Here is a 13203-nt window from a genome sequence, read left to right on the forward strand (position 1 = left end):
AGCTCAAACCCTTGCTAAGGAAATTTATATCGTTAACACCAATTTGTATGTTTAGGAATGTATTAATGATCCAAAACAACAACCATCTGTCACAGAATTTACCACAAAAGTGAATTTTTGTATTAAATAGTTTACAGCACAATTTCACAACTTAAATGAAAAAGGCAAAGATGTCACAATGACTCCAGTGAAGTGTTTGATCATAGAAGATGTACAGAAAAAATATATATGTATATATATATATATATATATATATATATATATATATATATATATGCCAGAGGACACAGAAGGGAAAAGATTATGAACATAAATTCAAATCATTTTGTACTAATCACTTAAATATTACAGTATTCAGTGCTATTCTTTTAAAGGGAAATAAATTAACCAAGAAAACCTTATATACATAATACTGTACATCAAATCACACCTGCAGCAAATGTGCTTTCCAGCAATTTCCATTTCAGGCTCCAAAAATTAAACTGCGTCAAAACTAATGACACCCACATGATCTGACAACCATATTTCTGTATTTTTTCAGAATAACATTAGAGCTGTCATCAAAGTACAGCACTGATATTGCGTTGAGCTTGGTTGGGGCACAGCAGGGCTTTGGCACGTTATCAGGAAACATTAAATGAACCTATAAATAAGAAGTATGATTTTTTAATGGCAAGAATATTGTAAGGCTAAGCACATGTACAATGCATTTTAAACAGCACTTACCAGGGTTTGCACAATAGCATGATTTGTTGCATTCATTTGAGCATTAAGTGGAAAAGAGCATTCGCCGTCACAATAAAAAGCAGCATAGCCCTCCGGTGCAATGATCCAATCCTTGGCAAAAAAAGTACAACAGTTAGCTTCTCTAGTTTATAGCCTGGATTCGCTTTTCCATATTCATATGATTTAATGTGACCACCATGTGGTAACTGTGTCAATATTGTTTTACAAGAGATTTGAAATCTTTGTGTCTTACCTGCCACCCCAAATCTCGAAAGCTGACATAGAGCTCATGCTTTTTGCAGGCCTGCTTTTGTTCACTTGTGTTATAGTCTAAGGGAAAAAAAGATCAACACAGAAGTAGTACAATTAGTGAAATAATGCATCATATACTAATCACTATAACTGTCAGTCACATTGGTATAAACTCTGTATCATGCAAATACAGCTTCAGGATCGCCTTTCTATATGCATTTTCTTGTAACATACATAAATTCATCTCATGTCGAATACATGCGATCTGAGCCTCACAGATATACTGCACATGTAATTAAAACCAGAAATTTACCCTCACTTTTTAAGGAGACGTATAACCCTTTTCTCAACAGTCTGTCAAATCAGTAAAATGTTTTTTGTGTTGGGTAAGCTACAATATCCAAAATTAGACCCATTTGCAAAATGCCAGAACAATGGTTTTTACTTACTTCAAATTCAGAAGTGTACATGCATTTCCTTATTATTTGGAAGAATCACCTTTTAAACTATATGAACTTTCTATGAGTTTCCCAGAAATGTGTCTCATTCTTCCAGATAGGGCAGAAACTGAGTCAGTTGTTTAGGCCGCCATGCTCAGAAAGAACCTTCAGCTCTGCCAGTGAATTTTCTATGGATCTGAGATCAGAACTTTACGATGGCCACCCCAAAACGTTACATTACTAACACGATTAGGTCATGAAACCATGTGCAGACACCCTAAGATTTACTCAACTCAGCATGGCGAAACTCCACACGGTTCCAGTTAAAGGCAACTTGACTTACTTTTTTTTATTAATTCATGTAATAATTACTTGAACATTTGGGGGCACTCAAACAAGATCACTGAAAAGTAATGTGCCCCTTCCTGATGCAGTAAAACATTGAATTTTAAGAGCCAGTTCCATATAATGCATGCCATACGTGTTGCAACTTAATCTAACTATAGTCTGGACTGTTAAAAGTCATTGTTTTTCTATTTTTACCTTTAGTAGTGATAGTTTAATCTTTTCCTCAATCCACTAGTTTGCTTGAGTATTACTAGCATAGCGAGTTTGTTGAATAAAGTATTTGACTGTAAGTTGGAATTCTTATAATAAACTCTTGTATCTTTGAGAGAGGTCATCTATAATTATTCCCTACATATGTGTAGTATATTGATGATTTGGTACTCTGATTTGGATTTTTTTTTACCTTCTATATTTCTATGCAATTAGATAAAGATTGGTTCTCATCAAATCATTTTGTCACACTTCCAGATATTTTACGTAGCTCCCGGTAGTTGTATATACATATATATATACAGTTGAGGGTTGCTTCTAATTATATTGAAACTAGTAATAGATTTCTTCTTAAAGGTACTATGATCAAATTAAAGCATACATTGAACAAATACTTTGATAATGTGTGCATTTTCAAATTAATTTTGACAATGCCAATAGTGGCATAGTGAATTTTGCTGAATGTTCTTACTCTGGCATTTTTCTCTCAAACTAAATAAATGTGCTGAAATTAGTGGCCATTTGCTTTCCAGGATAACATTTTGGGGTGAAACAATGGTTTTTTTGATGTAATATACATTTATTTTAAAGCTTTTTACACATTTTTAATCACAATTATCAATTATTTTATATGATAAAGAAATCATTAAAAATGTTTTATCATCATAAATGCATGCTCACTGCACACCTCCAGGTTTTGGCATCCTTGATGATTCTTGTTGATTAGTTGATTTATTGCGATTGTGGTTCTTTTTCTTTCCGCCAGCAGCTCTCACAGAGCGGAGCAGTACTCCACTGGCCTTAAAGAAAGCAACGACAAATGGCTGTTTGGACTGAGGCCCGTTCCTCCCGATGATTCCAGCAGATTTTGTGTTGATGCTCCTTCCTTTACAAAACAAATAATACATAAAAACCATTTAAAATAAATGGGACACTTCATTATTTCTTTTATTTTAAGCCTGTAATAATGCCTAAAACATTTGATGAGTCTGTGGTGATTTTCTATTTATGTCTATTTCTCAGAGGTCTAATGATACTTTCTTTTGTTATATTTTTGTTTAATATAAAATGTTGACATGTAGAATAAATCAAAAAATGAAACTCAAACTTTTTCTGCAGCCCAAAACAAATCTCTGGATTATGTAAAGATATTTTTTTTTATAGAATGATCCCAAAAATATTGTGAAAAGCAGAATTAGCTTTGCTTACCATCCATCATTTCCACACAGAGCTGAAGACCAAAATTTTGCTGTGGGTTTATCACCCAATGGTTACTGGTGGCTGTTATATCAAAAACAAGCCAGCCCCCGTTAGACGCCTGCACCTTTTTGGAGTCGAGCAAAAATGTCTCCGCATCTCTGGAAGTACAAAAGAGCAAAATAACCATATTTTTTAACGTATAAAAAAAGTGCTTAAAAATTTTGCTTTTTAAGCATGTCTTTTCAAAGACCTGCCAGTGAGAACTATACTGAAACACATGCAGCTATTGTTGAAAAGTTGCGTGCTGTGACAAATTGCACTTATAAGGTAAGATCTGTGCCAATACTAAAGCCATTTGATGAACAAAACATTTTTAGGACAATGAATCATGTACTTTAGCTTTTGTGTATTTTACCATGAGCTTAACAGAAGGCAACAATCATCCATTCTCTTTGAGAAATTATAATTAAGCAAAACTTCTACAGTTTTTGTTCAATTCCTTTCAAGTGGCAGATCGGATAAGGCAGCAGCTGTTAGTTTTTTGTGGTTTCACGGAGTTGGTTGGAGACATTAGAGGTTCTCCATGTGGTCTCAATTGGTTTGGAACTAGTCATATGTTTTTCAAAGGTGAAATAAAACTCTAGATTAATTCTTTTGAGGCACTAAGTGTTGAACTTCCTCTATAAGGGGCAAAAAACAAACAAAAAAAAAAAACAAGTTTACTTTGTTTCGTAATTTGAACTGTTACAGTGAACATTTACTGATCGAATGACCATATTTATGAGGAAACATTTTTTCTTATTCCTTTTTGAATGGTTAGAAGCACTGATCAAATAAGAAAAACTGTGGTGGTGGAAACAAATATAACGTGATGACACTTAGCGTTGCCAAAAATACTTCCCCATTTACTAAGCTGAACTTCTAATTTGGTTTTGTTTGCCATCAATTGAGTTCAGAAGCAAAATTTAGAAAGATTTGTGGACGATGTTTGATCCGCAAAGATGAGTGACATTAGTTACTTTGATTTGACAGACTATAAAGGTGTTGTCATCTTAAATGTAGGCTCCTTTCTGTATTTTGTCCAAATTTTTATGAGAATAGTGGCTTGGGTGATTCAGCAAGATGGCAGTGATGTCAGTGAGTGTGTAAGCTTTGCTCCCTCTACAATCTTTAAATAAACAATATTGGAGATGCACTATACAGCATCTTGAGAACACTTTTCATTCTCTGTAGTTTTTGTATATCTTTTAACCAAAGACTGATATTACGATAGACGATTCCCATTTTTAAAAACCAACATTAACTCTATGCTAAGTGATTGTATATAAAATACTTATTCAAGCCTTCCCACCATAAATGGTTATTAATTATTTATTTTGGGAGCAAAGGTAATTTCACACCACTTGTGTGAAAGAGCAGAAAACAAAAAAATCTTATGCAGATAAGCTGCAAATATGAATTGACATATCGCAGAAAATAGCAATTTATTTTGTGGTAGTTAGCTATATTTCTGTTCTTCTTGTTTTCGCATTAATTTAAATACCTCACTGATGCTGCAAAACGCAAACCTCTCTTTGCACAGCAACATCAATTCCTGCATTATCAGAATTGTATCTTATGAACTAATGCACTCTGGAAACAAGTTTAAAGAAAAATTCAGCTTCACAATTGTTCAGCTTAGAAGCAAGTTTGCTCAATGCCATTGTAGGTTATCATTCTAGTGGTGACTGAAACTTTTACTTACTTGAATGAAAGATATTAGATTAAACAAACATTAGCTTCACAATGAAATGAAGAGAAATTAAGTTATACAAGCATCAGTAAAGTCTCACTCCTGCTTGTGAACACTAATCAAAATTTCTTGTTGAAAACATGTGTAAAAACATGAACTCAACCCCCTTCACCTTTAAGATGGCAGAGTCCATTGACTCAGACCTTTTCAACTCCCTGGAGGGCCATATCTCCCCTTGAATCACTCACACACATTTTGGAAAGCAAATGTGGGGCCACTGTTAAGCACACCCCTGTGTATTCAGCAATGTCATACTTTAAACTTACGGAATATTCTTAAGACAGGCAGGTGGTGGGCAAAACACTGACCATGGGCTCACCCATGAGAAACCCTCTGACCCCTAAGTGTGGTACCTAATGCTTTGATTTGGGAAACAGCCAGCTCGGTAGGCAACACAAGTTGAGTGACAAGTGACAAACTTTCCAATCTATACACAAGTGCTCGACTTGCTAATGGGGTTCACTTTATCCACAAACTATATTTATAAAAGCAGACAGCGCCTTTGAAGGAGACTAGAGTTTCTGATAAAAAGATGCTTGTTGTTGGTGGAAACGACAACAGCTGAGGAATTATCTGCCTCTTAAATGTGAAATAATACTGAATCAGGTCTTTGCAATCAAAACAAAAACAAAAAGATACAGCTGAAATTAAATATTAAACTACACACACAAACAAACACAAAACAAATGTTTCAATCGCTTAAGATTACTTAAATGATTTCTATTTGCTAACTGCCAATAAACATTTATCAGGCAAGATAAAGGGAAGAGAAGAGTAGATCTGCACAAGTCTGGATCCTCCTCAGGTACAATTTCCAGATAGTAGAAGGTTTCACATTCATCAAATGAGCAATTATTTCAAACTATAAACACCATGATAATATCCAGCCATAATAACATTGCAGAGGAAGTTGGTTTATATCCCAGATATGACCTTGTTTATGCGAGAAGAGTGCATATCTACTCCAAGTAAAACCCAAAGATCTTGTGAAGATGCTGAATTAAGATCATAAGATGGTAGGTTATAACAAATCTTATTTGCCTAGGGGCTGAAAATTCACTCATAGACATGATGAATATTAAGTGGCCTATACATGTATGGCACTTTATGTAATCCAGAGGACTTCAAAGCGCTTTACACTACATTCAGTCATTTACCCATTCATTCACAGATTCTCGTGCTGATGGTGGTAAGCTACACTGCAGCCACAGCTGCCCTGGGGCAGTTTGCCCACCATCAATGGCAATGCAAGTGTCTAGCCTGGACACAATGACAGAGATAGGAAGAATGGGGGTTCAGACTAGCAACCCAATGGTCATAGGGTGAACTCCTACTATCATCTCCACTCTGCAATCTTCAGCATTGCCAAAAAAAAATATCTGACTCCATTTTCATTTGACTCCTTTGGCATAGGTCCAATTTTTATGTCACCAAATAAATTACTAAGTGGCTTAAGGACACCAAAGTCAGTGTTTTGGTGTGGCCATCACAAAGCCTGATCTCAGACTTTGTAGTCAAATTTTCTTGTCAGATTTGAAAAGGTGTGTCTGAACAACCTGTTACATCATTTCTGTCAATGAGACAGAATTCCATTAATGACAGAAACTCATAGATGGACACCCAGAACATTCAATGCAAGTTGAATGTTTGAAATATTAAATACTAAGAACACTTATTTAAACTTCTGAATTTGAAATGTTTTACTGTCAAAACTAACTTAGGCTCACAAAAAAAAAAAAAAAACAATTGTAGGCAAAAGTGCCATTTCTTTTCTTTGGTAGTGTTGAAAAAAATAAGAAAAAACAATAAGAAGCTATTAGGTGCCAATATTATGGAAGTCTCATGATATCTCTCTTTTTAGTGTACCATAAAAGATACATAAGATGTTTATGGTCTCAACAAAAATATTTTTGTCAAAAATGCATTTTGCAGATTTGGAGGATTATTCCTCTCATACAGTTGAAGTTCATGGGATACAACTACAATTACATGACAGAAATGGCTTTTCGATTTAAATTTCATGATATATATGATAACAATTTAAAAGTTTACTATACTAATGGGTGTAAGGTGTACTCGTAGATAAAAGCTGCATACAAAATTCTTCACAGTAAATCAATGAAGCGGCAGAAAACAAAAGTTTTTATGTTTCTATTTGAAAGTGAAATTAATGTGAGTGTTTTGACCGATTTAAACTTACTTGTTATGATATTCTTTGATAACTTGATAAATGGAAACCTTCAGAGTGATGTTGTTGTAGCGAGCGTGACTGCGGTCTTTATAGATCCTAAATTCTGCTGCGGTCACTGCCTCTCCATCTGGGATCTGAGTCAGGTCAAAACGGAACTCCTTGTAGTGTCTTCTTTGGTGAGAAAAATCTTTATCTTTCTCCACTGGGAAAAGAAAAAAAAAAAAAAAACATTTTACGATGAACTTCTGTATTACTGCCAAGTAAATCTCAACAGAAAATATGAGTTCACCTCCTGAACTGCTTCTTGTGTTGCATGACAGAAAAAGCCAGCATGAATTGCAGACGAGGAAAAAAAAAAGAATATTTATCACATCTTCTTTTACATTCAAGATCCAACCCAAACATTTTGAGTACCAACAAAAGCACTTTCCAGTTCATTAAATCAGTCAACTGAATACAGGTAGCAGTTCCCAGACAGGCCCTCTACTGTGTGCCTTACTGCATTCTCCAGCCATGATGAATGGGCTGTCAGTTAAGAAAAACAGGCTGATTTCAATTAAAGACACTTTCCGCTGCTGCCAAGCAGAAAGAAAAGAACAGACAGGACTCTTCAGAGCCCATGCGAGTGTCTGCTCTGACCTCATTTCTGACCTGAAACTCACCTCCACTAACAATTCCCCAAGGAGTCGTTTGTGAATTGGAAATAAAATGAAATAGCCCTTGTTGAGAAGGATTTTGAATTATTTTTACTAACACAATAAAACCTGAGCAACAGCATGAAAGATAACAAGTAGCTAGAGAGTGACCTCAACTGTCTCACATCCATAACTAGCACAGCAAGGAGGAATGCAGCTGAGGTCAGCGGACGTCCTGAGATTGGTGGTGATATCATGTGGGGTGTTTTCCTGATGTTTTATCAAGAGAGAGCACCTGTGGTTACTTAGCACAACCAAGTCAAAGGTCAGGCTTGACTTTAAACCACTGAGTGACTTCTATCAAATTAGCCACAGGCTGTAATCTGAAGCAGAAGTGCCACTGAGAGGAAAGAGCTTTTAACTTTGAATGGCTAAAGCTTCAATAAGTTCTCTCCATGCTAAGACTAAGTTGCATGCAAACTGCTGATTAAGTAAAGTCACCAGAACAGACAATTGGATCAACTCTTCAATCCTCTTTAAGAATGCTATTCAATTATAATAAATTAATTAACATAGTTAGGCATGTTCTAGTTAATAGTAAAGGTATTCCAATTATTTAAAATGTTACAATTGCCAAAGTTCTCCTTAATACCATCCTACAGTTTAAAATACTTTAATATGCTCTGGAAAGTACTGTATAAGCTAGAATTTGATTGGACTATACTGCACATAATGCAATGCAGTGCTGTCCTTCTAACTGTTGCTGTGCACTGCTAATCAGCTAGCTGCAGAATGCAACTGCACTTTCCCTCACTTACAAGAAAGACAAATTTGGCTTAGTGGAGATTTTTCCTGTCAATAAAATCTGGGGTAGGAGATCAGCACCAGCACCTTCCTGACCCCACTAGGGACAAAGGTGTTAGAAAATGGATGGATGGAAAAACTGGGGTAGTCATTGTTTAGAAATCACAAAGTGCCACCTATCACCTTAGGAAATGTTTACAAACTAAAGTTGTTAAGCTTAAAGCAGCACATCTGTTCAGCTGCCTACTGCAGGCTAGCTATTGCAGCAGATAACCTGATATAATCAGCTTTATAGACATACTGTCTTACACTAATATGCAAAGAATGGCAAGAAAATATATCCTGCACAATAAGCATTGTAAGCCGCTATTAAATTTAATGGGTGTTTAGGACATATTTTTTACTTAAGTTTATTTAATAACATAAAAATAGATAAATGTTGCATAAATATTATATGTAGTCATAATAACCAATATTTTAAAATAATTTTAGCATGAGTTGTTTATCAATATTAAATTAAATTGATTAGATCACTGTGTACTATTTTTTTGTTAATACAATCATTGAGAATTGCATACGGACTCATGGCTCATTACAGTATTAATTGCATGAAAAGAGAACCTAAACGTTTTTTTTAAAACAGTTGAGGACCGCCGCTGTCTTCAGCATACTGTAATAAATACAAGAGCCTCTTTGAGAACGTTACTGAAAATCTCCCAGAATGAGAGCAGAACTTTCAAGGCTGACAGCGTACATGCCCGGGTAGAGTAGTAAGTGGAAACAGATGGCCTCAGACCAAGGTGAGGAATTATTGTTTCAGGCAATGCTGCTCACATTCACTTTTTTGACATTTTTTGCTCTGTTTTCTGTAAAATATAATTTTCTACCCTGAGATGCCAGTACTATGTTACACCGCAAGAAGTTTATATTTCCAGGGATTTTTAAAAATAGTATCTGCTCTGACCTTCTGAGTAATTCACCATGTGCTTGAATTATCCTTACAGGGCGACAGACAAACAAATTTGCCAAATGGTTTTAGTACTCTGTAACAATGTAAGAACCTCACAAGCAGGCATCCATCAATATCACCGTGATCTCTCTCTTTTAACAACAGGAAATAATTGAGATCAATTTTCTCAAGGTCAGACAGTCATCTGATAAGCTGCTCTGAACCACTGGGTTCAGAGTTGCAGCTACCGAACAAATACAGTCATTATACAAATCAACTGCTGTTTTCATTGAAAGGTGCACAAATCAAACTGAAATGTTAGAATGTATGATGTCAAACTAAAAAGATTTTTAAAAAAATCAACCACCAAGGCTTAAATTTAAATGGTGTTTGAATTTTACATTAAAATGAATGAGTGAAGGAGAAGGGAAGATTCTATTTTATAAGTGATTTATGTGACCTGTTTTCAATTAAGCCGTTTATGCAACAGCTTATATTGGCAGACACACAGCGGGATTTCCAACAAAAAATATGTACCACAATTTTTCGTACACATTAGTAAATGTGGATAGGAGAATTTTCATTTGAAAATCTGAAATAATTTAAATTCTTCAAGAGCGTATGAAAAATGAAAAGATAATTCAAATTGAAACTAAAAACGAACTGCGTCTGTTATCTGAGCATGGTTGAAAGTTTCCTATTTTTTGTTAGTCATTGTTAACTTTTTAAATTGATTCGTTACTGCACGGGCCAGTCAGACACTCACCTAAATTGACAAAGCTCATAACCAAATCAGCATCATTGAGGAAATTGGTGTCGTGCGCCGTGGTTAGTGAAGGACTGTGCCCCAGCAGAGGGGCCGCTCTGTAGGGCTGCGGCACACGGGAGTAGCCGGCGTGCTGCGGGTTGTAGTAACTTTTCTTGGAGTACCCTTGAGCTTTGGCACTGAAGCTCTTCCCTACGCTCCGGTTTAACACCGCCACCCCTTCCTCCTCCTCAACGGCCATGGCGTTGTATAGGTCGAGCATGAAGAGCGGTGCGGAGGACGCCTGTTTTCCGGGAGAGAAGGGCCTCGGACGGTGAGGCAAACCCAGGATGGAAAGGATCTCTCTCTGGATCTCCCTGCGCTCGTGATTGCGCAACCTCCTGTAAATAAAGCTGGAGTGCACATGGTTGTCAGTGAGAGCGCATTGAGCGCAGGAAAGAAAACTCAGACTGCTCCAAGCAAGTGCGAAAAGTGCGCGGCCCAGAGGAGTACAAAGCGCTGTCATCCTGGCAAATTGCTCTCTTAGAGATGAGGATGAACTACATTGCAATCTATGAGGGAACAAAAAAAAAAAAAAAAAAAACAAGAAAAAAATTTCTTTAAAAGTCTACAAATACGGATTCATAAACTTTCCATAAAAATAGAGGAGCCACAAGTTTCACGGTAGTAAGACAGGAGTCTGTTTTGGTACAAAGTCTGCAGGAAAAATCGGTACTCCTGTCCTGTGTGAGAACTTTGTCTGGCAGTAGGCCCGTTTACTCCTCCAAGGTCTATCCAGATTCTCCGAGTATTTATGAAGCGGTGACCCCGTCCCTCACCTTACTCCTCTGACATGAAAAAAAAAAGGTAGGTACGCCCAGGATGTCGAGGGATTATACGTTTCCAAGTGGATGAAATGTGGTGAACTGTGTCAAAAATAAAAACAGAGGAACACTCCAGTCATGCCCCGGCTCGTATATAATATATATATTTATTTCAGGAGAATGTGCACTAACTGGGGCTATAGTTGCCCTTTGGGTCCATCCCACACTCTGTTCTTGTTTTCGCATCCTCCTCTAGCGGTCGCAGTAAAACTTCAGCCGGGTCCCATGATGAATGTGGCGGCTTCGGATTGTAAATGGAGACACTTGAAATCTGAGAGCCCAGTCTTAACGAGTGAAAGAGTAATGACAGAGTCTTTTAATCACCTCAACTTATTGAAGTCAGGGTGTTTATAGGTGAGCGCTCCAGCTGCATTTAATGCTTTTGATCCTACTGTAAGTACTTTAAAAGTAGAGGAAGTCAAATTAAGTGTTTTGTAGTTGTATACCCATGGCACAAAACGTAATAAGAGTTAATTAATTTGACAAACTATTAATCTAACGGTTACACTGAGCTTTAAATATTTATTGCAATGAAAAGTATTTGCAACAAAAAGCATGCAGAAAATGCATTCTGGTTGGCCTAATCAAACAAGCAATCACGAGGAAAATCACAAAGCGACATTAGAGTTAGACACAAATAAAGCTTTCACATGGAGAAAACGTTTAATTTCATTTCTCACTGAGTTGTTACCCTGCACTGACATCTAGTGGAAGCTAAAATACCGTCATCAAGTCTGCAGCCTCCACTATAGTTCAGCTGCCTAACAAAAGTATTCATATCCCTTAAAAAAATACTCACCCGTTCCCCACATTAGAAAGAGTGATCTTGTTTGAAACATCAACACAAGTTACAGAAAACTGTGAAGCAGGAGAAAAACCATAACCAATTTTTTATTTATTATACAACTGAAAATCTGAAAAGAATATTATGCATGTGCATTCATTCCCCTTTAACCTGAAACCCATAAAATAAATCACGGTTACTACAAATTAGTGGAATCTTGGGCTCCATTAATCTGGTCTTCATGGAAGAGTGCCAAAAAGAAAGTAATTGTTTAAAAATATCATGACTTGTTACTTCTTAGGGAATATGCATGCTCATTCTTACCTTAACTTGTTGCTGCAACACCTGAAATTTCTCTCTATTGGATAGAAAAGACTATTCCATTCCAGAGGTCTTCAAATCCAGGCCTTGAGGTTCAGTAAGTCCTGTGACCATGAGATCCTAAATCTAATGACTGAATCACCTCCTCAGTATGCAGCCAAGTTCTCCAGACTCTTGCTAATGATCTCATAATTTGACTCAGGTGTGTTGAAGTAGTGACACATCTGAAAGTTGCAGGACATCACCTACTGAGGCCTGGATGTGAAGACTTCTATTCTATTCTATTCTAGAAGAAGTCCCATTTTCTGTTTGCACAAATTATGTAGGGCAAAGGAAAACATCCTAAAGACCCCACTTGCAAAATGGTTAGTGTGTGGCTGAACACAGACTAAACAAACACACACTGTGGTCAGACTTTATGGTTTATGGAAAAACCATAAAGTCTTTCTTTGCATGTAGCAAAAAAAGTAGTTTTGGAAAAATGTCATGGAAAAAACTGATATTCACGGATGCACAGCTATAGCATAGAATTAGCAGAACTCTAAGTCTCTACATGGTAGACACACAAAATACCTGCAGCTATAACCGCAGCAAAAAGTAATAGTATCCTTTCTTTTTCACTTGATGAAAAAAAACTTAAAACCTTGCATCATTGTACTTCCACATCACAATCATACATCTTTTTGTGTTGGTACATATGATCCTAATAACATGCTTTAACGTTTGTGGTTGTAACCCGACAAGTTGCAAAAACTTCTGGGAGTGTGAATATAAGACACCATAGTCAACAACTCCAAATGCACCTTTGGCAGTTGAGTTCGTCCAGTTTTCTGACTTAAGGGTTTTAAGTGGAAACATTAGATGGCAATCATTTTGTTTTTAGCTTGTTTGTTAATACTTCATCTTTTTATGCTTTAAAATT

The 13203-nt window shown here is 36.3% G+C and overlaps 1 protein-coding gene across 1 annotated transcript; it reads right to left on the reverse strand.

Moving 5' to 3' along the window:
• Positions 1-266: 266 nt before the first annotated feature.
• bmp5 (bone morphogenetic protein 5) lies at positions 267-13182 on the reverse strand. The gene is made up of 7 exons (XM_028007247.1): positions 10314-13182; positions 7169-7361; positions 3186-3334; positions 2665-2862; positions 980-1056; positions 727-837; positions 267-643 (listed from the first exon to the last, which is right to left on the reverse strand). Exons 1-7 carry the CDS (start codon positions 10816-10818, stop codon positions 494-496), a joined length of 1383 nt encoding a protein of 460 aa, XP_027863048.1. The 5' UTR covers positions 10819-13182; the 3' UTR covers positions 267-493.
• Positions 13183-13203: the final 21 nt, after the last annotated feature.

This window comes from Xiphophorus couchianus, chromosome 22 (genome assembly GCF_001444195.1).
Source record: "Xiphophorus couchianus chromosome 22, X_couchianus-1.0, whole genome shotgun sequence".
Taxonomy (NCBI): domain Eukaryota; kingdom Metazoa; phylum Chordata; class Actinopteri; order Cyprinodontiformes; family Poeciliidae; genus Xiphophorus; species Xiphophorus couchianus.